The sequence below is a fragment of the Erinaceus europaeus genome, chromosome 2, assembly GCF_950295315.1.
Source record: "Erinaceus europaeus chromosome 2, mEriEur2.1, whole genome shotgun sequence".
Classification (NCBI taxonomy): Eukaryota; Metazoa; Chordata; class Mammalia; order Eulipotyphla; family Erinaceidae; genus Erinaceus; species Erinaceus europaeus.
Window position 1 is genome coordinate 152,000,713 of NC_080163.1, and position 25,024 is coordinate 152,025,736.

At 44.9% G+C, this 25,024-nt stretch overlaps 2 protein-coding genes across 3 annotated transcripts in view; one reads left to right on the plus strand and one right to left on the minus strand.

Moving 5' to 3' along the window:
• CIAPIN1 (cytokine induced apoptosis inhibitor 1) overlaps positions 1 to 19,330 on the plus strand; it is a 32,582-nt gene extending 13,252 nt beyond the window's left edge. For both annotated transcript variants that reach the window (XM_016186866.2, XM_060185497.1), the window contains 5 exons: positions 677 to 842; positions 12,692 to 12,765; positions 13,819 to 13,934; positions 17,151 to 17,232; positions 18,609 to 19,330. In XM_016186866.2, coding sequence (XP_016042352.1) covers positions 677 to 842; positions 12,692 to 12,765; positions 13,819 to 13,934; positions 17,151 to 17,232; positions 18,609 to 18,719 — 549 coding nt within the window. In that variant the 3' untranslated portion in view covers positions 18,720 to 19,330. The remainder of the gene's footprint in view (positions 1 to 676; positions 843 to 12,691; positions 12,766 to 13,818; positions 13,935 to 17,150; positions 17,233 to 18,608) is intronic.
• A 1,450-nt stretch (positions 19,331 to 20,780) lies between these two features.
• Positions 20,781 to 24,046, minus strand: CCL17 (C-C motif chemokine ligand 17). The gene is made up of 3 exons (XM_007520131.3): positions 23,836 to 24,046; positions 21,821 to 21,938; positions 20,781 to 21,170 (listed from the first exon to the last, which is right to left on the minus strand). Exons 1-3 carry the CDS (start codon positions 23,900 to 23,902, stop codon positions 21,068 to 21,070), a joined length of 288 nt encoding a protein of 95 aa, XP_007520193.1. The 5' UTR covers positions 23,903 to 24,046; the 3' UTR covers positions 20,781 to 21,067.
• Between the last annotated feature and the right edge of the window lie 978 nt (positions 24,047 to 25,024).

Here is a 25,024-nt window from a genome sequence, read left to right on the forward strand (position 1 = left end):
CTTCACCACCTCTGAAGTGACTCCCCTGCGGGTGGGGAGCCGGGGGCTCGAACCGGAATCCTTACGCTTTGCGCCACCTGCGCTTAACCCACATGTGACTCCCCTGGCTTGTTGTTTTTAAAGTTATTGTTGTCATTGCTCTTGGATAGAACAGAGAGAAATTGAGAGAGGAGGAAAGATGCAGAAGTGCTTTACCACTTATGAGGTGACCCCCTGCAGGTGGGGGTCCGGGGCTCGAACCGGGATCCTTACGCCGGTCCTTGCACTTTATGCCATGTGCACTTAACCCGCTGAGCTACTGCCCGACTCCCTCTGCTAGCATCTTTATGGGCATGCTTCCACACGGACCTCAGTCCCTTGGTCTACAGGACCACATCTGATGCATCCTTATAATCATAAATGTTACTGTCTCCACTGTGATTAGCACAGTGCCTTGTACTTAATAGATTTCCTGAGTACCTTAAAACTTCCCAAAGGTTAGGCTCAAAGTAACCATGAAGATAAAAGCTACGTTTGAGGTTTCTGATCGGTGAGAAACTGAATACGAGGCGTGAGGTCGTGTCTTTATATACTTAATACACAGAAATAAGTATTTGGTACTTGTACAAGTGGGCACAGTACAATATCACTTTGTAGATGGAATGTGACCTAATTCTTCCCCTGCCTTAACTTGCAGCTGCAGCGGGAGCCCTTGAGTCCTGAGGAGATCCAGTCAGTTCAAGAACACTTGGGCTATCAGAGTGACAGCTTGCTCTCTGTTCAGATCACAGGCAAAAAACCCAACTTTGAAGTGGGTTCCTCTAGTCAGCTTAAGCTTTCTTTTGCCAAGAAGGCTCCTTCAGGTAAGGCTAACCTAGGGACATTTTTCAGTCTGACTAGACTTGGGAGAACATATTAGAAATGGAGCTAGAGATCTGAATGAAATAGTATTTCAGCATCATCTGGTTTTTTTTTTTTTTTTTTGTATTTGTTCATTATTATTATTTATTCATTATTAATAATAATAATTATTATTTCTTTATTGGATAGAGACAGCTAGTAGTTGAGAGGGGGAAGGAGAGACAGACACCTGCAGACCTGCTTCACCACTTACAGAGCTTCCCCCTGCAGTTGGGGACTGGGGGCTCGAACCCAAGTCCTTGTGCACTGTAATATGTGTGTTAACCAGGTGCGCCACCGCCCGGCCCCATGTATTCATTATTTATTGAACAGAGAGAAAGCAAGAAGGAAAGATGTAGCACTGTTCCACACTCATGTGTCTGCTCTTAATGTTTGTTCCTTCTCAAACGGAAGAATGCTTAATGTATTTACTGTCCTGGATGTATTTAGGTTACAAACTAAAGTAATGCAGAGATATCTAGTTTGGCTTTCTTTGTACTAGAGGACCCTGAGACCTCTGGATTCTAGAGGCCCATGTCACATAGTTTAGCTAATAAAGTTTTTTTCAGGCCCCAGAGTTACGATCTTTACCCTCAAAGTACCTCACTGTGGTCATTATGGTAGGTGAGAGGGCCCTGCTCCTGTTCGTATGTGTCCTTTATTTACCTCCCATAGTCAACTTGTCTTACTTTGAGGATTTTTCTGCCTGAGGAATTGCAGGGGCTGGGAGGGCACTCACTCAGTAGAGCATATCCTTTTTAAAACTTATTTATATTCCCTTTTGTTGCCCTTGTTCTTTTTTATTGTTGTTGGATAGGACAGAGAAAAATGGAAAGAGGAGGGTAAGACAGGGGGAGAGAAAGATAGACACCTGCAGACCTGTTTCACCGCCTGTGAAGCGACCCCCCACCCCTCTGCAGGTGGAGAGCCAGGGTCTCGAACCGGGGTTTTTAGACCGGTCTTTGTGATTTGTACCACATGCGCTTAACCCGCTATGCTACCGCCCAACTCCACCCCCCGTTTTTTTTTTATTTATGAGAAAGATAGAAGGAGAGAGAAAGAACCAGATATCACTCTGGCACATGTGCTGCCAGGGATTGAACTTGGGACCTTACGCTTGAGAGTCCACTGCTTTATCACTGCGTCACCTCCCGGACCACAGAGCATATCCTTTATCAGTCTGGAGGACCCAGCTCTGAGCCCCCGCCACCACACAGAAGCACCATGCAAAGGGGAAGCATCATGTACTGTGGTGTCTCCTCTTTCTATTTTTCTGCACCCTCTTGCCTGCCTGGATGTTGGGGGATTGGGGGATGTAGCTCCCATAGTAGTAAAAAGAAAAGGAAAAATTGCAACAACTCCCCCACTCTCCCCTTGCCACCACTTTCACCCTTGTCACATTTTTTTTTTTTTTCCTCCAGGGTTATTGCTGGGCTAGGTGCCTGCACCATGAATCCACCGCTCCTGGAGGCCATTTTTCCCCCTTTTTGTTGCCCTAGTTGTTGCAGCCTCGTTGCGGTTATTATTGCCATTGTTAACGTTGCTTTGTTGTTGGATAGGACAGAGAGAAATGGAGAGAGGAGGGGAAGACAGAGAGAGGGGGGAGAGAAAGATAGACACCTGCAGACCTGCTTCACCGCCTGTGAAGCGACTCCCCTGCAGGTGGGGAGCCGGGGGCTTGAACCGGGATCCTTATGCCGTTCCCTGCGCTTTGCGCCACGTGCGCTTAACTCACTGCGCCACCGCTCGACTCCCCCTTGTCACATTTTTAAAAAAATATTTATTTATTCCCTTGTTTTTTATTGTAGTTATTATTGTTGTTGTTATTGATGTCATCATTGTTGGATAGGACAGAGAGAAATGCAGAGAGGAGGGGAAGACAGAGGGAGGGAGAGAAAGATAGACACCTACAGATCTGCTTCACCGCCTGTGAAGTGACTCCCCTGCAGGTGGGGAGTTGGGGGCTCGAGTCACATTTTTTTTTTTTTTTTTTGGAGAAGAGAGCTTGTCTTAGCTGTGAACTTTGCTGCCTGGCCTACATCTTCAGGAACTCCTTTGGAATCTCAACCTTAGGACTCGTAGTTCCAAGGGTAGGAACAGCTTAGATTAGCGGTTTGTCCCATAGAAGTTCTGCACATGACTCTGGCCCCATTCCTGTTTAAGGGCCCGCCCACATTCGGTGGTGGTGGTTGTTGTTCATTTTTCATTTGATATTTACCAGAGCACTGATAAACTCTGCCTTCTGGTGGTGCCAGGGATTGAACCTGGATCCTTTGGTGCCTCAGACACAAAGTCCTTTCTTCATAACTATGCTACCTCCCCACTCATCTAGCCCACATTCAATGCAGGGACATAACTCTTCAAAGCCATTCATAGTGTCCTCTTAGCATAGCCTGAGCACCAGGAGGTGCAAGGTTTGTGCCTACCACTGATACATTGCCCCCCTTTGCTCTGGAACAGAGAAATTCTTTATTTTCCTGTATGTGACAGGTTTATGTGAAGCTATAGCTTTGCTACTTAGGAGCTTTGTGTCACACTTTCTCATTTCTTAAATCTTCAAACTGAAAAAAAAAGGGTTTAGAAAGTAGTACCATTTGCCAGTGTTCTAGGAATGGAAACCAATGGAGAGGAAGCAATAAAGAACAGAAATTAAAAGTATTGGATTCATTTGTATTTGTGGCTTTGTGTCATGAACCTTAGTATCTAAACCTGTTTCCTCATTTCTAAAATGAGGGTAACAAACAGCCAGGGAGGTGGCTCGGCAGGTAGTATTTTCGTGCAGGAGACCTGGATTTGTCCCCAGCATTGGGTATGCCAGAGTGCTACTTGCCATCTCTCTCTCTTTCATTCATTAAATAAATGAATTAATCTTGCTTTAAAAAGTGAGTATCGCCACCGGGTGGTGGCGCACCTCATTGAGTGCACATGTTACAGTGCTCAAAGACCCGGGTTCGAGCCCCCGGTCCCCACCTGCAGAGGGGAAGCTTTGCAAGTGGTGAAGCAGGGCTGCAGGTGTCTCTCTTTCTCTCTCTGTTTCCCCTACCCTCTCGATTTCTGGCTATCTCTATCCAATAAATAAAGATTTTTTAAAAAAGTGAGTATCGGGCCAGGTGATAGCTCAGCAGGCAGGACACAAACCCTGCCTGTGGCTATGAAACCCTGGTACCATCTGGGAACACCATGACAGCACTGTGGGGGATCCATGGATGGTGGAGTGGTATTTTGGTGTTACTCTGTCTCCTCTCTATTTCTCTCAAGTATATAGGAAGTTAAAAATTGAGCTTGGGAGGCCATTTGGCATTATCACACATGCTAAAGTCTTCAGTTCATTCCCTGGCACCACTTTAAGAGAAAAATGTGGGGTGGGGCCAAGAGATAGCTCACCCAGTAGAGTCCACACTTGACCATGTGGGAGGACCTGGGTTCCAGCCCTTGGCACAGCATGGGAGGAAAATTCATGAGTGGTGGGGCAATGCTATGGTGTCTCTCCTTCTTTCCTTATCTGTTTCTATTTGATGGTGAAAAGGGGGTAGGAAAAGATGTCTGCTAGGAGTAGTGGAACCAATGTTCATACAAAGAAACAAAGACCTGAAGGTTAAAAACAAAAAAGGCAAAGGAGTCGGGTGGTAGCACAGCGGGTTAAGTGCACATGGTGCAAAGCACAAGGACTGGTGTAAGGATCCTGGTTTGAGCCCCCGGCTCAGGGGAGTCGCTTCACAGGCAGTGAAGCAGGTCTGCAGGTGTCTATCTTTTTCTCCCTCTCTCTGTCTTCCCCACCTCTCTCCACTTCTCTCTGTCCTATCCAACAACAACGGCATCAATAATAACTACAACAAGGGCAACTAAAGAGAATAAATAAATAAAATTAAAAGAAAAAAGAAAAGAAAAAGGCAAAGGTTGTTAGGATTAAATCAGATAAGGAATGTAAAATGCTTAATACAGCAACATGCTGTATTGGTTCTATAACATAAAATGATTTAGCCCCAAGTGTAGAATTGGAATTCTTTTTTTTTAACTTTTTTTAAAAAATTTATTTCTTTATTGGGGAATTAATGTTTTACATTCAACAGTAAATACAATAGTTTGTACATGCATAACATTCCCCAGTTTCCCATTTAACAATACAACCCCCACTATGTCATTTATCATCCTTCATGGACCTGTATTCTCCCCACCCACCCACCCCAGAGTCTTTTACTTTGGTGCAATATGCCAATTCCATTTCAGGTTCTACTTGTGTTTTCTTTTCTGATCTTGTTTTTCAACTTCTGCCTGAGAGTGAGATCATCCCATATTCATCCTTCTGTTTCTGACTTATTTCACTCAACATGATTTTTTCAAGGTCCATCCAAGATCGGCTGAAAACGGTGAAGTCACCATTTTTTACAGCTGAGTAGTATTCCATTGTGTATATATACCACAACTTGCTCAGCCACTCATCTGTTGTTGGACACCTGGGTTGCTTCCAGGTTTTGGCTATTACAAATTGTGCTGCCAGGAACATATGTGTACACAGATCTTTTTGGATGGATGTGTTGGGTTCCTTAGGATATATCCCCAGGAGAGGAATTGCAGGATCATAGGGTAGGTCCATTTCTAGCCTTCTGAGAGTTCTCCAGACTGTTCTCCACAGAGGTTGGACCAATTGACATTCCCACCAGTAGTGTAGGAGGGTTCCTTTGACCCCACACCCTCTCCAGCATTTGCTGCTGTTACCTTTTCTGATGTATGACATTCTCACAGGAGTGAAGTGATATCTCATTGTTGTCTTGATTTGCATTTCTCTGACAATCAGAGACTTGGATTTTTTTTTCATGTGTTTCTCAGCCTTTTGGATCTCTTCTGTGGTGAATACTCTGTCCAAGTCCTCCCCCCATTTTTGGATGGGGTTATTTGTTGTCTTGTTGTTGAGTTTGGCAAGCTCTTTATATATGTTGGTTATTAAACTCTTATCTGATATATGGCATGTAAAGATCTTCTCCCATTCTGTGAGGGGTCTCTTGGTTTGGGTAGTGGTTTCTTTTGCTGTGCAGAAGCTTTTTAATTTGATGTAGTCCCATAGGTTTATACTTGCTTTAGTCTTCTTTGTAATTGGATTCATTTCATTGAAAATGTCTTTAAAATGTATGCGGAAAAGAGTTCTGCCAATATTTTCCTCTAAGTATTTGATAGTTTCTGGTCTAACATCCAAGTCCTTGATCCACTTGGAATTTAATTTACTTTTGTATTTGGTGAAATACAGTGATTCAGTTTCATTCTTCTGCATGTTTCCAACACCATTTGTTTAAGAGACTCTGCTTTCCCTATGTAATAGTCTGGGCCCCTTTGTCAAAGATCAGATGTTCATAGGTGTGGGGCCTCATTTCTGGGCTCTCAATTCTATTCCACTGGTCAGTGTGTCTATTCATGTTCCAGTACCAAGCAGTTTTGATGACAATGGCCCTATAATACAGTTTGAGATCTGGGAGTGTGATGCCTCCAGTTCTGTTCTTTTTTCTCAAGATGGTTTTGGCAATTCTAGGTCTTTTCTGGTTCCAGATAAACATTTGTAGCATTTGTTCTATTCTCCTAAAAAATGTGCTTGGGATTTTGATGGGGATAGCATTAAATTTGTAGATGGCTCTGGGTAATATATTCATTTTGATGATGTTAATTCTTCCAACCCATGAACATGGAATATCTTTCCACTTCTTTGTGTCTTTTTCAATTTCTTTGAGTAGTGACTCATAATTTTCAGTATACAAGTCTTTCACTTCTTTGGTTAGGTTTACTCCTAGATATTTTATTGTTTTTGTTACTATAGTAAAAGGAATTGATTTCTGGATTTCAATTTCTTCTAACTTTGTGTTTGCATAGAGGAATGCCACTGACTTTTGAATGTTAATTTTATAGCCTGACACCTTACTGTATTGCCTGATGATTTCCAAAAGCTTCTTGCTGGATTCCTTAGGTTTTTCCATGTGTACTATCATGTCATCTGCAAATAAGGAGAGTTTGACTTCTTCTCTTCCAATCTGTATCCCTTTAATTCCTTGCTCCTGCCTGATTGCTATGACAAGAACTTCTAACACTATGTTGAATAGTAATGGTGATAGTGGGCAGCCCTGTCTAGTACCTGATCTGAGGGGAAATGCTTCCAGTTTTTCACCATTGAGTATGATGTTGGCTGTAGGTTTGCTATATATAGACTCCACTATCTTCAGGAATTTTCCATCTATTCCCATTTTTTGTAGTGTTTTGATCATAAAGGGATGTTGTATTTTGTCAAAGGCATTCTCTGCATCTATTGGTATGACCATGTGGTTTTTGGTCTTGCTTTTGTTGATGTGGTGGATCACATTGATTGATTTACGTATATTAAGCCAACCTTGCATGCCTGGGATAAACCCCACTTGGTCATGATGAACAATCTTTTTGATATACTGCTGTATCTGGTTGACTAGAATTTTGTTCAATATTTTCTAATCTATGTTCATCAGAGATATTGGTCTGTAGTTCTCTTTTTTGGTTGTATCCCTGTCTGCTTTTGGTATCAGTGTGATGTTGGCTTCATCGAAGCTGGCAGGGAGTATTTCTGTGTCTTCAATCTTCTGGAAGACTTTTAAAAGTAGAGGTATTAGTTCTTCTTTGAAGGTTTTGTAGAATTCATTTGTAAAACCATCTGGTCCAGGACTTTTATTTTTGGGGAGACTTTTGATAACTGTTTCAATTTCATTAGCTGTGATGGGCCTGTTCATGTTATCCACTTCTTCTTTACTTTTGGAAGTTGGTAGGTATCTAGGAAATCGTCCATTTCTTCCAGGTTCTCTAGCTTGGTGGCATATAGTTGTTCATAGAAGCCTCGCATGATATGTTGAATTTCTGTGGTGTCTGTTGTGATATCTCCTCTTTCATTTACTATCCGATTTATTTGGGTCTTCTCCCTTTTTTGTTTTGTTAGTCTGGCTAAAGGTTTGTTGATTTTGTTTACTCTTTCGAAGAACCAACATTTACTTTCGTTGATCTTTTGTATGGTTTTCCTATTCTCAATGTTATTTATGTCTGCCCTAACTTTAGTGATTTCTGTCCTTCTGGTTGCTTTAGGGTTCCTTTATTGTTCTTCTTCTAGGTCTTTAAGATGTGCAATCAGGCTGTTTATTTGTGCTTTTTCTTGTTTCCTAATGTGTGCTTGTAGAACTATGAACTTCCCTATTAGGACTGCTTTAGCTGTGTCCCAAATATTTTGATAGCTTGTGTCTTCATTTTCATTGAACTCTCGAAACATTTTGATTTCTTCCTTGATTTCCTCTTTGACCCAGACGTTTTTAAGAAGTGTACTGTTGAGCTTCCACATTTTGGGACTGTTACTAATCTTTTGTTGATTGTTAAGTGTTAGTTTAATTCCACTGTGGTCTGAGAAGATGCTTGGGATGATTTCAATGCTCTTGAATTGGCTGATGCTGTCTTTGTGGCCTAACATATGGTCTATCCTTGAGAATGACCCATGTGGATTTGAGTAAAATGTGTATTCCAGTTTCTTGGGATGAATGACTCTGAAAATGTCCAATAGTTCTAGTTTATCTATCTCTTCATTTAGCTCCCGTATGTCATTATTGATTTTCTGCCTGGATGATCTGTCAAGTTGAGAGAGTGGGGTGTTGAAGTCCCCTACTATGATTCGTGTTGCTGTTAATATATTGCTGTAGCTCTTTTAGTAGAAGTTTGATGTATTTAGATGGCTTCTCATTGGTTGCATAGATGTTAATAATTGTTAAGTCCTCTTGATTGACTGATCCTCTGAGCATTAAGTATTGTCCATTCCTATCTTTTTTAATCTTAGCTATTTTAAAGTCTATTTAAAGACTATTAAAGTCTTAGCTATTTTAAAGTCATTCAGATATGAGAATAGCTGTTCCTGCCCTTTTTTGTGGGCCATTGGCTTGTATGATAGTTTTCCATCCTTTCACTTTAAGTCTGTGTTTGTCTTGTTGAGTTAGGTGGGTTTCCTGTAGACAGCATATTGTTGGGTTGTGTTTTCTGATCCATCTTGCTACTTTCTGTCTTTTAATAGGTGAATTCAGGCCATTGACATTTATTAATATCAAAGATGGAAGATATTTTAATGCCATTCTTGACGAGTTTTAGAGTGTTTTGATATATGTCCTATTTGTGGTGGTCTGATTGTTTATAGACCTATTTGTGGTGGTCTGATTGTTTGAGACCTTTCAGAACTTCTTTCAGGGCAGGCTTGGTGATGGTTGATTCCTTCAACTGTTGCTTGTCTGAGAAAGTTTTTATGCCTCCATCTAGTCTGAATGACAGTCTAGCAGGATATAATATTCTTGGCTGAAAGCCTTTCTCATTGAGCACTCGATAGATATCTTGCCATTCTCTTCTGGCCTGTAGTGTTTGTATGGAGAAGTCTGCTGCTAATCTTATGGGTTTTCCTTTGTAGGTGACTCTTTGTTTTTCTCTTGCAGCCTTGAGGATCCTTTCTTTATCCTTATTCCTTTCCATTCTAAGTATGACATGTCTTGGTGTCTTTAGGTCTGGGTTAATTCTGTTTGGGACCCTCTGGGCTTCTTGAATCTTTATGTCTTTGGTGTTGTCTAGACTAGAGAAGTGTTCAGCTATTATGGCCTGGAAAATGCTTTCTTCTTCTCCTTCTCTTTCTTCCTCTGGTAAGCCAATAATGCGTATATTGTTTCTTTTGAAGTCATCCCATAGGACTCTGTTGTTGTTTTCAGCATCTCTTAATCTCTTTTTGAGATCTCTTACTTCTTTTTTAGTTGTCTCTAATTCATCCTCAATCTTGCTAATTCTGTCTTCAGCCTCATAGATTCTATTCTCTCTGCCCTCTACTGTTTTCTGGAATTCATCTATTTTGTTGCCCTGCTCTGATACTGTTTTAGCTTGTTCAACTAGTTGCGTTCTTAGCTCAGCGATTTCAGCTTTCAGCTCTCTAATAACCATGAGATAATTAGTATTTTCTTCCATATTCTCATTTGTTGTTCCTGCATTTCTGATTACAATTTTTTCAAATTCTTTACTCACTCCTGTTATTATTTCCTTAGCTAATGTTTGGATGTTGAACTCGTTATTTTTTGCTTCAGCCTCTGGAGGACTTTTATCTGGACTCTTGTCCTGGTTCGAGTCTCCAATATTTTTTCTTGTTGTTTTAACCATTTTATATATTATGTTATGAGTTCCCTTTATCAGTACTTTTCAAATGATTGATCACTATTGCCTGGATTGACTTGTGTCTAAGTAAGTTAATTAAAGGGTTTACCGTGGTGGAAGTTAACAGTTGTTTCAATCCCTGAGTTGGAGCTCAGTGGTGTAAAAGCCCCTTTTTTTTTCTTCCCTGTAGGCTATGGGAGCTTGAGGGCTTTTAAACTATCAATAAGCTTCTTAGCTTAATCACTGCCTCCTGACCAAGAGATAAAGCAGGGTGTGGCAGAGATAATCCAGTGGTTATGCAAAGAGACTTTCACAGCCCCTCAGCTATGCCACTGAGGTATAGGTCTTCTCCTGAGTTTCCTGGTTAGATCTCTGTCCCCTGGTGTCCCTCCCTGTCGCTGCTCCAGATTCTGAGGGTAGTAGCAATGGAGACTCAGAGTTGCACTTGGTGAGTCTCTGGGGAGTTCTCTCCTCCCCTCAGCTGTCCCCTTGTTGGTGGAGCAGACTGGAGGTGGTGTCTCCACTGATAAACTGCTGAACTGTTAGCAGTCACTTAATCTCTCCTTAGGCTCCTCTCTGTCACCAGTCACACATGTTTGTACTCACCGGTGATTTAGTGGGTTCTTGTGGTCATTCTAGTCCTGTCTTGTCTCAGTCCTTTGGTATTCCTAGTTGGTCCGGGAGAGGAGAGAAGAGGAGAGGAGAGGAGGGGAGGGAGGGGAGGGGAGGAAAGGAGAGGGGAGGGGAGGAGAGGAGAGGAGAGAAGGAGAGAATGCGATCTGCTGCTTGTAGCTCCGCCTCCAGAAGTCAAATCCTTTTTTTTTAACTTTTTAAAAATTATTTTTATTTATTAGATAGAGACCGTCAGGAATCAAGAGGGAAGGAGGTAGGAGAGAGGGAGAGAGACAGAGAGACATCTACAGCCCTGCTTTACCACTTGCAAAGCTTTCCCCCTGCAGGTGAGGACCGGGGTCTCAAACCTGGGTCCTTGCACATAACATGTGCGCTCAACCAGGTTGCGCCACCACCCAGCCCCTAGAATTGGAATTCTAATATTTTTTTTTTTGTGTTTTTTTTTTTTTTTTTTTTGCCTCCAGGGTTATCTCTGGGGCCTGCACCACAAATCCACTCCTTTTGGAGGCCATTTTTGTTGCCCTTGTTGATGTTATTGTTATTGTTGCTATTGATGATGTTGTTGGATAAGACAGAGAGAAATTGAGAGAGGAGGGGAGACAGAGAGGGGGAGACAAAGAAGGAGACCTGCAAGTGAGGCTATCCCCCTGCAAGTGGGGAACCAGGGGCTCGAACCGGGATCCTTATGCCGGTCCTTGCACTTTGCACCATGTGTGCTTAACCCACTGCGCTACTGCCCGACTCCCTCTAATGTAATTTTAACTTAATTTACTCTTTTTTTTCATCAGATAGAGTGAGACAGAGAGAGACAGAGAAACCATAGGATATGGCAAAAAGCAGCACACGATCCAAGTTAAGCTGTCTGTCATTTAACATTTTTTTAAATATTTTTTAATATTTATTTATTTATTTAATTCTTTTCCCTTTTGTTACCCTTTTTGTTTAACATTGTTGTGGTTATTGATGTCATTGTTGTTGGATAGGACAGAGAGAAATGGAGAGAGGAGGGGAAGACAGAGATGGGGAGAGAAAGATAGACACCTGTAGACCTGCTTCACCACCTGTGAAGTGACTCCCCTGCAGGTGGGTAGCCAGGGCCTTGAACCGGGATCCTTCAGCTGGCCCCTGTGCTTCGCACCATGTGCGCTTAACCCGTTGCGCTACCTCCCGACTCCCGCCTTTAACATTTTTAATTACTTTTTTATGGGGAGGGGGCCGTTGCTCACCTGGTTAAGTTCCCATAGTATAAAAGCTCAAGGATCCATGTTCCCCACCTACAGGGAAGCTTGATGAGTGGCAAAGCAGACCTGCAGGTGTCTACCTTTCTCTCTCCCTCTCTAGCTCCGCATTCTCTCTCAGTTTCCTTCTATCCTATCCAATAAAATGGAAACAGTGGCCTCTAGGAACAGTGGATTTGTAATGTAGGTACTGAGCCCCAGTAATAACCCATTGAGGTGAGTGTGAGTGAGTGAGTGAGTATTAGAGAGAGACAGAGATACACACTGGTGTAGTGATTCATCTTTCGTTTTATCCCAGGGATCCAATCCAGGGCCTCACACATGCAAGGCACATACTATATCTTTAATCTGTATCCCTAGCCCCCTAGCTCTAGCCTCTTTTTTTAAAGAAATACTTCCTTTTCTTTCTTATTTATTTATTCCCTTTTGTTGCCCTTGTTGTTTTATTGTTATAGTTATTATTGTTGTCGTTGTTGTTGGATAGGACAGAGAAATCGAGAGAGGAGAGGAAGATAGACACCTGCAGACCTACTTCACCATTTGTGAAGCGACCCCCTGCAGGTGGGAAGCCAGTGGCTCGAACTGGGGTCCTTCTGCTGGTCCTTGTGCTTTGCGCCACGTGAGCTTAACCCTCTGTGCTACTGCCCGACTCCCAGCTCTAGCCTCTTGACTCCCAGTCCAGAATATTCTCTACACAGGCTTAATAGAAAACTTACATATGTTTGTAGTTTGTTTCTTTCTGTTTTTATGAACTCTCCCCCCCTCCCCCCATCTAAAATCAGTGAAGCCTGCTGTGGACCCTGCTGCTGCCAAGCTCTGGACCCTCTCAGCCAATGATATGGAGGATGAGAACATGGTGAGTCAGCACTGTGGGCCACTTAATGGCCTTCTCATACACTTTAGATGGATAGGAATGGTTGCAATTTGGAATGGCTTCTCTGCACTTGTAGGTGTTTAAGAATTTAAAGTCCCCCAGCACTGTGGCTATATCTGTCAGTAGCACAACTTTATCTGTGAGGAAACTCCATTTTAGCAGCATTTAAAACTTTTCAGCGTCTCTTTTCCCTACTGCTTTTCTTGACCTCATTTTATTTTTATTTATTTATTTATTTATTGGACAGAGACAGAGAAACTGAAAGAAGAAGGGGAGATAGAGGAGAGAGCCCAAGAGACACCTGCAGTCCTGTTCCACCACTTGTGAAGCTTCCCCCCTGCAAATAGGGACCAGGGGCTTGAACCCAGGTCCTTGCACACTGTAGGGTGTGCACTTAACCAGGTGTGCCACCACCTGACCCCTCATTCTATGTGATATTTTACAGACTGTAGTCGGCATGTGCAAACCTGAGGAGAATTTGTCAGCTAGAGTATTTCCATTGACTCCTTTGTCTGGACAGTTGAGTGAACACTCTACACTTTTGGTCTTTGATCAGTACTGTCTATAATAAAGTTCTTCATTTTCTTACCATTCTAACTGTTGAGGTTAGAATGGTAAACAAAATAGATTAAGGATCATATCTTCATAGAACTCAGAAGTTAATTGTACTCACATTTCTCAACACGACTGCGTGTATCACGTGCCCTTTTTACTCTGGACTCACATGGGGAATTTTTTCACATGGCAGCCTCTCCTATACTCAAATACATACACTTCTCTCTTTGTTTTGCCGATTCCCTTCCTCCTTACAATCGTTCTTATCCTCTCTCCACATTGTAAACTAGTCTCCAGCCTCTTCACTGTCTGGTCATCTCTCTGTAAAGGTTTGTCCACTGTTTAGCTCACCTGTTGGTCAGTTTGAGTATGACAGGTCAGTCCAAAGCAGACAGGGGACACCACTGCTGTCTGTGGCCATCTCAGCTTTCCATTAGCTGAGCCTATGACCATGTCACTAACTGCTTGAAACTGTCTCAGGGTCTCATTGACTCAGATGAGCTGCTAGATCCAGAAGACTTGAAGAAACCAGATCCAGCTTCCCTACGGGCGCCTTCTTGTGGGGAAGGAAAGAAGAGGAAGGCCTGCAAGAACTGGTGAGTATCTGGGTAAACAAAGACTGCCCTGCTGCTTTCAGCGGGGTGTATTTTGAAACATATACATGCAGGATACTGCGGTAAATATTGCAGGGGAGAGGAGCCAGGCAATGGCACACCTGATAGAGTCCACACATTACTATGCACAAGGATCTGGGTTCAAGCCCCTGACCCCCACCTTTGGGGAGAAGCTTCATGAGTGGTGAAGAAGGGCTGTAGTGTGTGTGTGTGTGTGTGTGTGTGTGTGTGTGTGTGTGTGTCTCACCCACCCTAACTTCTCTCTGTCCAGTTAAATAAAAAAATAAAATTGAACCATTTAAAAAAAAGGATTAAGTGAGGGAGTCAGGCGGTAAGTGCAGTGGGTTAAGTGCATGTGACACAAAGCACAAGGACCCGCATAAGGATCTCAGTTTGAGCCCCTGGCTCCCCACCTGCAGGGGAGTCGCTTCACAGGTGGTGAAGCAGGTCTGCAGGTGTCTATCTTTCTCTCCCCCTCTCTGTCTTCCCCTCCTCTCTCCATTTCTCTCTGTCCTGTCTAACAATGACATCATCAATAACAACAACAATAATAACTACAACAACAATAAAAAAACAAAACAAGGGCAACAAAAGGGAAAATGAATTATAAAAGAAGGATTAAGTGGTCCGGGAGGTGGCACGGTGGATAAGGCTTTGGACTCTCAAAGCATGAGGTCCCTAGTTCAGTCCCCAGCAGCACATGTACCAGAGTGCTGTCTGGTTCTTTCTCTCTTTCCTATTATTTCTCATGAATAAATAAGTAAAATCTTTTTTTAAAAAAAAAAAAAGATTAAAAACTATTTTAGGGGATAGTAGTAAAGTAAGCTCCATGTCCTGATGAGCCAGGTCGTGTCAGAAACATGCCCGACACACGTCCATGCGCCTCCTCAGCGGCATCCTGCTTCCTCTCCACACAGGAAGTGGCCACTCTCCTAAGTGCTCTTCACACAGGAAGTGGCCACTCTCCTAAGCGTGCATTAATTGTTTTTAAGATTTATTTACTTGTTTATTTTTTATTTTATTTTATTTTATATCTTTTAGTGAGAGAGGCAGAGAAGAGAGTGAGACCACAGCACTGAAGCCTCAGTGCTGTGGGGGCCAGGCTCAACATAGTGAACTGTCCAGGTGAACTGTCTGACCAGCCCTTCCATGCCTGACCTTGTCGATTCGTTTACCACCTTTGCGTGCATCTCCAGACAATATATTTTTACTTGTTGACTTGTGTTACGTGTGTGGGGACAGGTAAGGCAGACCAGAGCACCACTCCAGCATCTATGGGACTGAGCTCGAACCCAGGACCTACTACCCTCTAACCACTGAGCCACCTGTCCAGCCACCTGTTATTTACTGGTGAAGTTTAAACCTCAGTAGGCAAGAAAAGTCAGTGTTTCATATCTGTGAAGACTTGCAAAGAGAGAGAGAAACTTTGAGGACTTGTACTTCTTTTTTTTTTTCTTCATCTTTTTTAGTATTTATTTTCCCTTTTGTTGCCCTTGTTTTTCATTGTTACAGTTACTATTGTTGTTGTTATTGTACAGGACAGAGAGAAACCTAGAGAGGAGGGGAAGACAGAGAGGGGGAGAGAAAGATAGACACCTGCAGACCAGCTCCACCGCCTGTGAAGGGACTACCTTACAGGTGGGAGCCAGGGGCTTGAACCAGGATCCTTACGCAGGTCCTTGCGCTTTGCGCCACGTGTGCTTAACCCGCTGCGCTACCGCCCGACTCCCGAGGACTTGTACTTCTACAAGAGAGGAGCTCTTGCAAATCCTCAAGGAAGCTGAGGCCAGAAGATATTGGATTGGTTATAGTTCTCAGAGAAAGGGCTTCAGATTCTTTAAGGTCAGGGCTCAAAGGGGTTGAGAGTCATAATTTTTTTTTTTTTTTAAGATAGAGGTTGAGAGACGTGGGGGAGGAGGAGACAGCAATTAACTACTTTGTTCCACCGCTTGTGAAGTTTCCTCTCTGTATAGTGCTCCCATATGGTGGCCAGGGCCTCAAGCTGAGGTCTTTATGCATGGTCAAGTGTGTGCTCTGCCAGGTGATCCATCTCCTGGTCCCAGTACACGGAATTCTCTGCTGACTGCTTAGGGTTTGCTGGTGTTTGTCCTCAGCGCTCCTTTCTTCATCTGTTTTATGGTTTCCCGCATCGCATTGTTGTCTCCTTTTTAGTGTCCCTGTCTTTGTGGGTTTATGCATCTATTTATTTTATTTGGGTCTTTGGTAGAATTTTGAGGGAAAGAGAACACATATATTTAAGTTGTCCTCTTAACCTGCAACCTCTTTATTAATATTTCTTTATTAATATTTTTATTAATAATATTAATATTATTAATATTTTCGTATTTTATAAATGGATAGGAAGGGTGGTAAAAAGTTAATTGATAGGGGGCCGGGCAGTGGAGCAGCAGGTTAAGCACACATAGCGGCAAAGCACAAGGACTGGTGTAAGGATCCCAGTTCGAGCCCCTGGCTCCCCACCTGCAGGGAGGGTCGCTTCACAAGCGCTGAAGCAGGTCTGCAGGTGTCTGTCTTTCTCTCCCCTCCTCTATTCATTTCTCTCTGTCCTATCCAACCACAACAATCACAACAAGGGCCAAAAAATGGGGAAAATGGCCTCCAGGAGCAGTGGATTTGTAGTGCAGGCACCGAGCCTAGCAGTAACCCTGGAAGTAATATATATATTGATAGGGCTGGAAAAATAGCTCACCTAGGTAGTGTGTCTGCTTGGCCATGTGCACAACTGACGTTTGAGCTGAGCTCACATTGCGCTGGTGGAAGCTTTGGTGCATCGGTGTCTTTTCCCACCCACTCTCAGTTTCTTGAAAAAGCCAGCCTAGAGTAGTAAAGTTCTGATGATGACCAAAGTTAATCGATAATGTGCAGCCTTGCTTAATTATCAGTGGTTTTTAAATGTGAAAGTTGCTGGCATTTATGAATCAAGAGATTTTGAGTTTAAATTTTTCCCCCACACCCAATTTTTTCTCTCCTATCCTCTGTACTCCCCCCCTCCCCACTCTTTCTTCTCCCTAACCAATGTCACACCATTTATCTTATCTTCTGTTCCTCTTAGACATTGGAGTTATGATGTCTCTTGGTTTAAAAGAAAACCTAGAGCATATTTTGGCGCCGTCAAGGACTTAGTTTCCAAGCGGTGGCAAATCTCATTCATCAACTACTGATTTTTTTCCCCCTCAGCACTTGTGGCCTTGCAGAAGAACTGGAAAAAGAGAAGTCACGGGAACAGATGAGCTCCCAACCCAGGTCAGCTTGTGGAAATGTAAGTATGTGACTCGTCACTCAGAGTGATCAGTGGACGTGGGTAGACTTGTGTCTGGGCAGCAGGGGAGAGAGAGGCTATCTCCTGAGCCTGGGCTAGCATGCTCATGCTTATCAGGGAGACTTCCTCTGGCCCCTTTCTCCCTCTTCCGTGCTAAGCCTTGGTTATGGTTCATACTAAAGAATATAGAGATAGAGGGTGGGGTTAATATAGCATAGTGCTTATGCAAAGAGATTCTCATGCATGAGGCTCCAAAGTCCCAGATTTAATCCACTGCACCACCATAAACTAGAGCTGAGTAGTGCTCTGGTTAACAAAAAAAAAAAAAAAAAAGAGGGGGTCGGACGGTAGCGCAGCGGGTTAAGGACTGGCTTAAGGATCCTGGTTCGAGCCCCCGGCTTCCCACCTGCAGGGGAGTCGCTTCACAGACGGTGAAGCAGGTCTGCAGGTATCTATCTTTCTCTCCCCCTCTCTTCTTCCCCTCCTCTCTCCATTTCTCTCTGTCCTATCCAATAACAACAATGATAATAATAATAACAACGATGGGCAACAAAAAAGGAAAAAAATAGCCTCCAGGAGCAGTGAATTTGTAATGCAGGCACCGAGCCCCAGAGATAACCCCGGAGGCAAGAAAGAAAGAAAGGAAGGAAGGGAGGGAGGGAGGGAGGGAAAGAAAGAAAGAAAGAAAGAAAGAAAGAAAGAAAGAAAGAAAGAAAGAAAGAAGGAAAGAGAAAGAAAGAAAGAAACTAATGATTCTTCTTTGGTACTAATCTTCCAAGGGTAAGATTATTGGGGGCCAGGGGGTGGCACACCTAGTTAGGCATACACATTATAGTGTGTAAGGACCCAGGTTCCAGTCCCTTCTCCCTACCTGTAGGGGGAAAGCTTCACGAGTGGTGGAATAGGGTTGCAGATGTCTATCTGTCTCTTTCCCTCTCGATCCCTACCTCCCCTTTCAATTTCTCTGTTTCTATCTAGTAATAAATAAAAAGGCTAAAAAGAGAGAAAAATATATTAAAAAAAAAAAGACTATAGAATGGTCTGGGAGGTGGCCAGTGGATAAAGCACTGGATTCTCAAGCATGAGGTCCTGAGTTCAATCCCTGGCAGCACATGTTCCAGAGTGATGTCTGGTTCTTTCTCTCTCTTCTATCTTTCGTATCAATAAATAAATAAAATCTTTTAAAAATATATATAGAAATAGGAGCTCCTAGAAAACTTTTCCAGACCATTGATTCTATGAAACTAGAACTTTAAGTGCTCTGAGTATTTGAATCAGTATTTGATGGGCCTGTGAATGCACCTAGCCATTTCCTTCTGGCCCGTATCTCTGAGATGAGCTAAGTTTCCCTGTATGATTATCTCTTCTCTCAACAGTGCTACCTGGGCGATGCTTTCCGCTGTGCCAGCTGCCCCTACCTAGGGATGCCAGCCTTCAAGCCCGGGGAGCAGGTGCTCCTAAGCAACAGTACCCTCAATGATGCCTAGGAGGGACCCCACTCGGACACATCTCCAGCGGATGCCGGCCCCTCAAACCCACCACTATGGCTCCGAATTCTGCTGGATTTGCTCACTCTCTGTTGGCAGTCCACTTGCCGGGAGGGTGCTTAGTAGACAGAATTAAGTTGGCTGAGGTGCAGTGGTATGTTGTGCTGCTATATATCAAAAGACCAAGGTATAATGGGGACCCCCAGCTGCCCTTAATGCATGAGAGGGGATCTATTTCTTCACCTAGTCTTTGAGAAATGGGGTGTGTCCTGAAGAGGCCCCTCTCCTGACATCAAGATGCTGCCCATACCTTCTGTGCCCAGACACCCTTAATATGAACGCTGTCTGACAAAGAGGGGCCTGTCTCTGTTCTAAACCCAGCTTTTGTGCTACTATTTATCTTCTAGAGTTGGTGGTCTACTCAACATGCCGTTCTTGGTGACACAAAATAAGTGTCTCCCATCCTCAAGGCACCAAAGAACTCACTCCTCGGTTGCTGTGGTCATACCCACTGTTCTGTGCCCCCTCCAGCACCCCCATCTTTCCTTCACTGTTCAGCACCTGTTGTCATTTGTGGTCATCTCCAGGTATTAAACTTGTGCACTTCTGCATATTTGTTGTGAAAAAGGAATGTATGTGTGTGTGTGAGATGTCTTACATGCCCATCCACACTTATCTTGAACCACAAAGCTTTCTTTCTTTTTTTTTTTTGAGGGACTTAGTGTCACACACAAATGGGGGCAGTCCTCCACTCAAGGAGCAGGGCCTGTCTTCATCTGCTTTGACAGAGTCCAGGTTGATGAGAATTTAAAGGGAAGGAAAACAACTCTCACCAGCATTATTAAATCTTTCTGAGCAGAGACCCTTTCATTCTCCTTGTTCCTCACCCACACAGACTTGGAACTGGTCTTACCAGACAAGAGATTATGTCAGTTTAAGAGACCTGGGTTTTCTTTGTTTTTGTTTTTAATATTTTAGCAATAAATATGAATATTTCCTGGAAGCTTAGTTTGATTCTCTAAGTTCACTTTTGCTTATCTTGATCTCTGCTGGTAGGTTTGTCTAGACTGTGTACTAGTTGGAGTCCAAAGCCCCTGTGGGAGGCAGAATGCTAAGGTGACCCTTCGTGTCCCATGTCCACATGTATTCCCTGCCTTTGAATTTGAGGACTTTTATGATGACTGCAACTAGGTCACATTAGGTGGCAAAAGCAAAGGGGGTTTGTGACTGCAGAGGTGGCTTGGTGGCTAGGGTGCAGCAGGACTTGTATGTGGGAAGCCCTGGGTTTGAGTGCCCAGACTGTACATGTAGACGTGGAATGAATGATGCTTTGGTCTCTTTTGCAACCTCTTTGTCTCACACAAAAAAACATCTTAAATAGAAAAAAAAAAAGGGGGGGGGGAGGGTGGAGGGAAATCTTGCATTTGTAGCCACCATCTGTACCATGAACCTGTGTTAAAAGGGCGGGCCTCAGTAGCCCTGAGCTCATACTGGCTGGGCATTTAGAAACACAGGAGAACCCAGACAGGGCTGCCCTAGGATTCTGCCCCAAGGCAGTTATTTTGAGAGACACTTCTAAGCATTGGCACAGACGCTGAGACCACAGAGAGGGCAGTTATCACCGTTTGCCAGCTTGGTTTTATTCCTGCCAATACAGAAAGTGGGCCCTGCTGTTCCCTGGTCTGCAGTAACTCAGCTGGCCACCAGGGGGCAACAGGAGGAAAAATTTTGACTGCAAATGGTTCACGGGATCCCAGGAAGAGGACCCAAAACCCAGCTACCTAGACTGCCTCCCAGAGAGAAACCATCAGCCTGCGGCCAGTCAGCAGAGACCAAGCCAGGATCTGTAGACCCTGACTTTGCCTCCCTGCCTTGCAGCTCGAGCCCTGAGCTGGACCTCCCCTCACGTGAGTACGTTCTACCATATCATGACCCCTCTAAGCCTCAGTCTCCCTGAATGACTTGGACAGGACAGGACAGGACCAGACATTTTTCTGAGGGCCCTCCGGTACAATAAGCCGGAATGGATAGAGTACACAAACCCAGACTGGGGGAGAAAGACTTTAATTTTATTTACAGCTATATTTATTAGGAAGGAGAACTAGAACATCACTCTGACACATGTGATGTCAGGGACCCAGCTCTGCATCTCATGCTTGTAAGTTCAGCTCTGTAGACACTGGGCGCCCTCTTGAGCCATCAAGGGGAGACTCAAAGCCTTTCATGCCCAGGTTCCAGCTCAGGAGTGAGGCCCAGTCCTCTTGGTCCTTGTGGAGGTTCCTGCACGGGAGTGAATGCCACTGCCTCCACCAAGAGTCTCCTGGTGACCCCAGGAGAAACCAGGACTCCTAGACTCTGAGGTTACGGCGTGAATTCAAGTATCTGATCGCCTTCTTCACTCTCATGTCCTTGGGGTCTGAGCAGATGGCCCTGCCCTGGATTGTCAGAAACCTACCGAGAAAGAAAATGGGCATCAAGGACAGAGGCCTACCCCTTCCAGGTCCAGCTCCACTTGCACTGGCCAGGTCACACAGGGGCACCAGGCCTTTTTTTTTAATGCATTAGTGCTTTTATATGTGAGAAAGAACTAGAGTGCCTTTCAGCATAGGAGGTGCCAGGGATCAAACCCAGGGCCTCACACATGCAAATTTGGCTGAGCCCTACCATGGAGCCAGGCACCTCCCTGCTCACCTCAGTGATTTTACAGGGTCCCTGCCAGGCCTGGCCTTCTAGGAGGCCCAGGACTGCAGTGTTTTCTGCCTCTGCCTCAGGCTGCCACATCACCTAGAGCCTGGGAACTGAGGGGCCTGGCGCTTAGAGCTGCCCTTGATCTAGCTAAGGCCCAGGCAGTGGACAATGACCACATAGGTCACCAACTATCCCTGTGACATAGTTGTCCCACTCCTCTCAGGGCCTTAGTCTCTAAACATCAGTAAAAGAGGTTGGCCCTCATGACCTGGGTTCTTGGGGTTTTGAGGAATGGGGTGTAGGAACTGCACAGAGGAGCAGAGCCAGTGTAGCCAAGAGAACAAAAGTCCTCTGGCCCGTGGCCTTCCTCACACTCAGCCACCAGAAGCAGGGGTGGTAGTGGGGAGACTTACACAATGGCTTCCTTGGGACAGCCCTCTGAGGTTTTGTACCAGCCCAGCAGCCTTTTGACAGGAATGGCTCCTTTGAAGTAGTCCATGCAACACTCCTGGCCCACGTTGGTGGCTCTTGCTGCAGAGAAAGCAAGGGAAGATGTTAGAGTATGTGTGTGTACGGCGGGGAAAGCGGGCCAGGGGGTGGCTTCTGGGGGTCAGTGTGTGCTGTGTTGTGTGTGTGTGTGATTGGAGGATCTGTGGAGATCTATAAGTATAGCTGTGATGCCTCTGTGTTGGGAAATTATGAGCATGTGGTGGAGCTTGGCAGGGCTTGACTTGAGGGGACATCCATCCTCTCCCTGCCCCCCAAAGCACCCTATATTCCATGCTACTAATGGCCTGTCCCTTTATTACTTACATATCCATCTCCTGCCTTGTCTTAAAAATGACGGAAAGGGGAGTCGAGCTGTAGCGCAGCGGGTTAAGCGCCGGCGGCGCAAAGCACAAGGACCGGCATAAGGATCCCGGTTCGAACCCCGGCTCCCCACCTGCAGGGGAGTCGCTTCACAGGCGGTGAAGCAGGTCTGCAGGTGTCTATCTTTCTCTCCTCCTCTCTGTCTTCCCCTCCTCTCTCCATTTCTCTCTGTCCTATCCAACAACAACAACAATAAAACAACAAGGGCAACTAAAAGGAATAAATAAATATTTAAAAAAAAAATGACTGAAGGTCTCCTTCCTAAGTCCCCGCAAGGTATTGCTAGTTCCCACCAGCTGAATCCCTAGCAGTGGTTGCTAGGGAGTTTCTACCTTTCCAGCCCCTCCCATTTTTCTCCTTCCCTCTCCTAACTATGTATGGATGGTGAAGCCACTTCCTGGGCAGGCTTGGCTCTTCCAGGTCCCAGGGGAGGTGGACGCCGGCCATTGCGGGTTTTTGGCTCCACGTGGTTTTAACCAGGTGCCTACATGCCCGACTCTGGGGCGCCCACATGAATAAAGATTTGTATTACTACCGCCATGAACTTGGTTCCTGGGTTCTCTCTCCCTCCCGCGGCGCTAGCCTGACACCTCTGGGGCATCCTGTGCGTGTGTTTCTGTGTGTGTATTTGGGAGAGTCTGTCAATCTGTGTGTGCACACACTCAAATGCAGCCCTGAGTCCACAAAGTATTTACTTTGGACCAGGCTCTGGGCCAAGCCCCTGTCTGCAGTAGCTGAGTCAGTTCGGCTCTGACTTAAGGCGGTACATGGGATTGAAGCTGGGACTTCTGGGATCTCAGGCGTGCGCGTCCTGTGCTCTTAACACACTGAGCTACCTTCCTGTCCTTGTCTACTTATCTTTGCACAAGAAGTAACACCCAGTACTTTCATATAGACAAAGGGTGGCTTATAACTTTAGCGAATCCCACACAATAATGTTTTCTAAGCCCCAACCACCCTCTGATCAGCTCGGAGAGCAGTGCGGGATGAGATCATGTCGCCAGCTGATGTTTCACAAGTGAGAGCAAATATGCAGCCCATCACGCCCTCTGGGAGGGTGGTGACTGCACAGACTGAGGGTGTGCTGCCGTGTGGGGAGCTAACTGGCTCTGTTTCCATAGTAGCAGTCTGCTCTCAGGCTTCTTTTCCCAACGGAATACAAAAACTCTCTTGTCTGAAAATCATTTCTCCTACCTTTTTTTTTTTTTTTGCTGATAATCTCATTGTATATAAGACCCACTAGGAAAGCAGATGCTAGTGGGTTCTTAGAGGCCTGTGCACTGTCAAGCACAACCACTTCAAAGCCTCCTAGTCCCTGCAGTGCAAGGACCACAAGCATTGTCTCTGCTTGAAGCTGGTCCTGTCACCACTACCACCACCATCACCACCACCAGGATCATCATTTTGTTCAGATTGCCTCTCTCAAATCCTGCTAGCAGTTTCTATCAAATTTTGGAGAACTAGCAGGGTTGAAATGATACATAAATGTGTATTGTAGTGCTACTGTGTCCTCAGGACCCCCTCCCTCCTCTGCTAGCACCCCCCCCCCCCTTCTCACCTGCACGGCTGCCCTGCAGAGCAGCCCCGAGGAGAGTAGCCAGGAGCAGCGCCTTCAAGGCCGACATGGTGCATGCAGTCCGGAAGAGTCTGCTTGGGGAGACAAGGTGAAGAGTCAAGTGTGGACATGACCTATTTAACCTCTTGGGGTTCTTGCCCCGCCTCCTGTCACACCCCCTACATCCTTCCCTAGACTAGAAGAATTCGAAGAATTTGAGGTGATTCAACCGAAGTCCAGTCTTGGGAATGTTTGTGGCTTTCCAGAGAATGGGCATCCAAGTGGAGAACAGAGGTGGGAGAGAGTGTGTGTCTGGGGATGTAACAGCGGCACTTCTCCTTTCTCTAGGGGCATTTCTTGGTTCCTCTATGAACAGGACTCAAAAGTCTCCATCCTCAACTGGGCTTGTCCCAGCTCAGAGCCTCCTTCATGCCTGGTGCCCTAGGGAGAGGGGGTGACAGGAGGGTGACATAAAGGACAGCGACAAGAGTCATGTAGGGCTGCTTAAGCTGGCATGGAGGAGATTTGGGGTTCTACCTGAGGGGGGGGGTCTGGTGGCTGCAAACAGGCACCTCTCTAAAGAAAGGGTCACATCTCTGTCTCCTTTTTTTAAATTATCTTTTTATTTGTTGGATAAAGACAGAAATCAAGAGGGGAGGGGAAGATAGAGAGGGAGAGAGACACCTATAACACTGCTTCACCACTCGCAAAGCTTTCCCCCTGCAGGTGGGGACCAGGGGCTCGAACCTGGGCCCTTGCACATTGTAGCATATGCACTCAATCAGGTGTGCCACCACCCGGCCCCTCTGTCTCATTCTTTTCTCTGCAGGAACCCCCCCCCCCCCAGTTTTTTTATCAGCTCTGGCTCCTGGTGGTGGGTGTTTTTTTTTCCAGCTCTGTCTCTTGGTGATGGGTGATTTAACCTGAAACTGTGGAGCCTCAGACATGAGAGTTTCTTTGTATAACCATTCTGCTATCTCCCCTGCTTTTATTCTTTTTCAAGATTTATTTATTTGAGAGAGGAGAACCAGAGCATCATTCTGCTACATGCCATGCCAGGGATCAAAACTGAGACCTCATGTTTGATAGTCCAACACTTTTATCTACCATGAGACCTTGTCATCTCATTTTGAGAGATGATGACCTGGTCTGGCCTCAACCTGGCAACTTGGTCTCATGTCTTTGCCTGAGC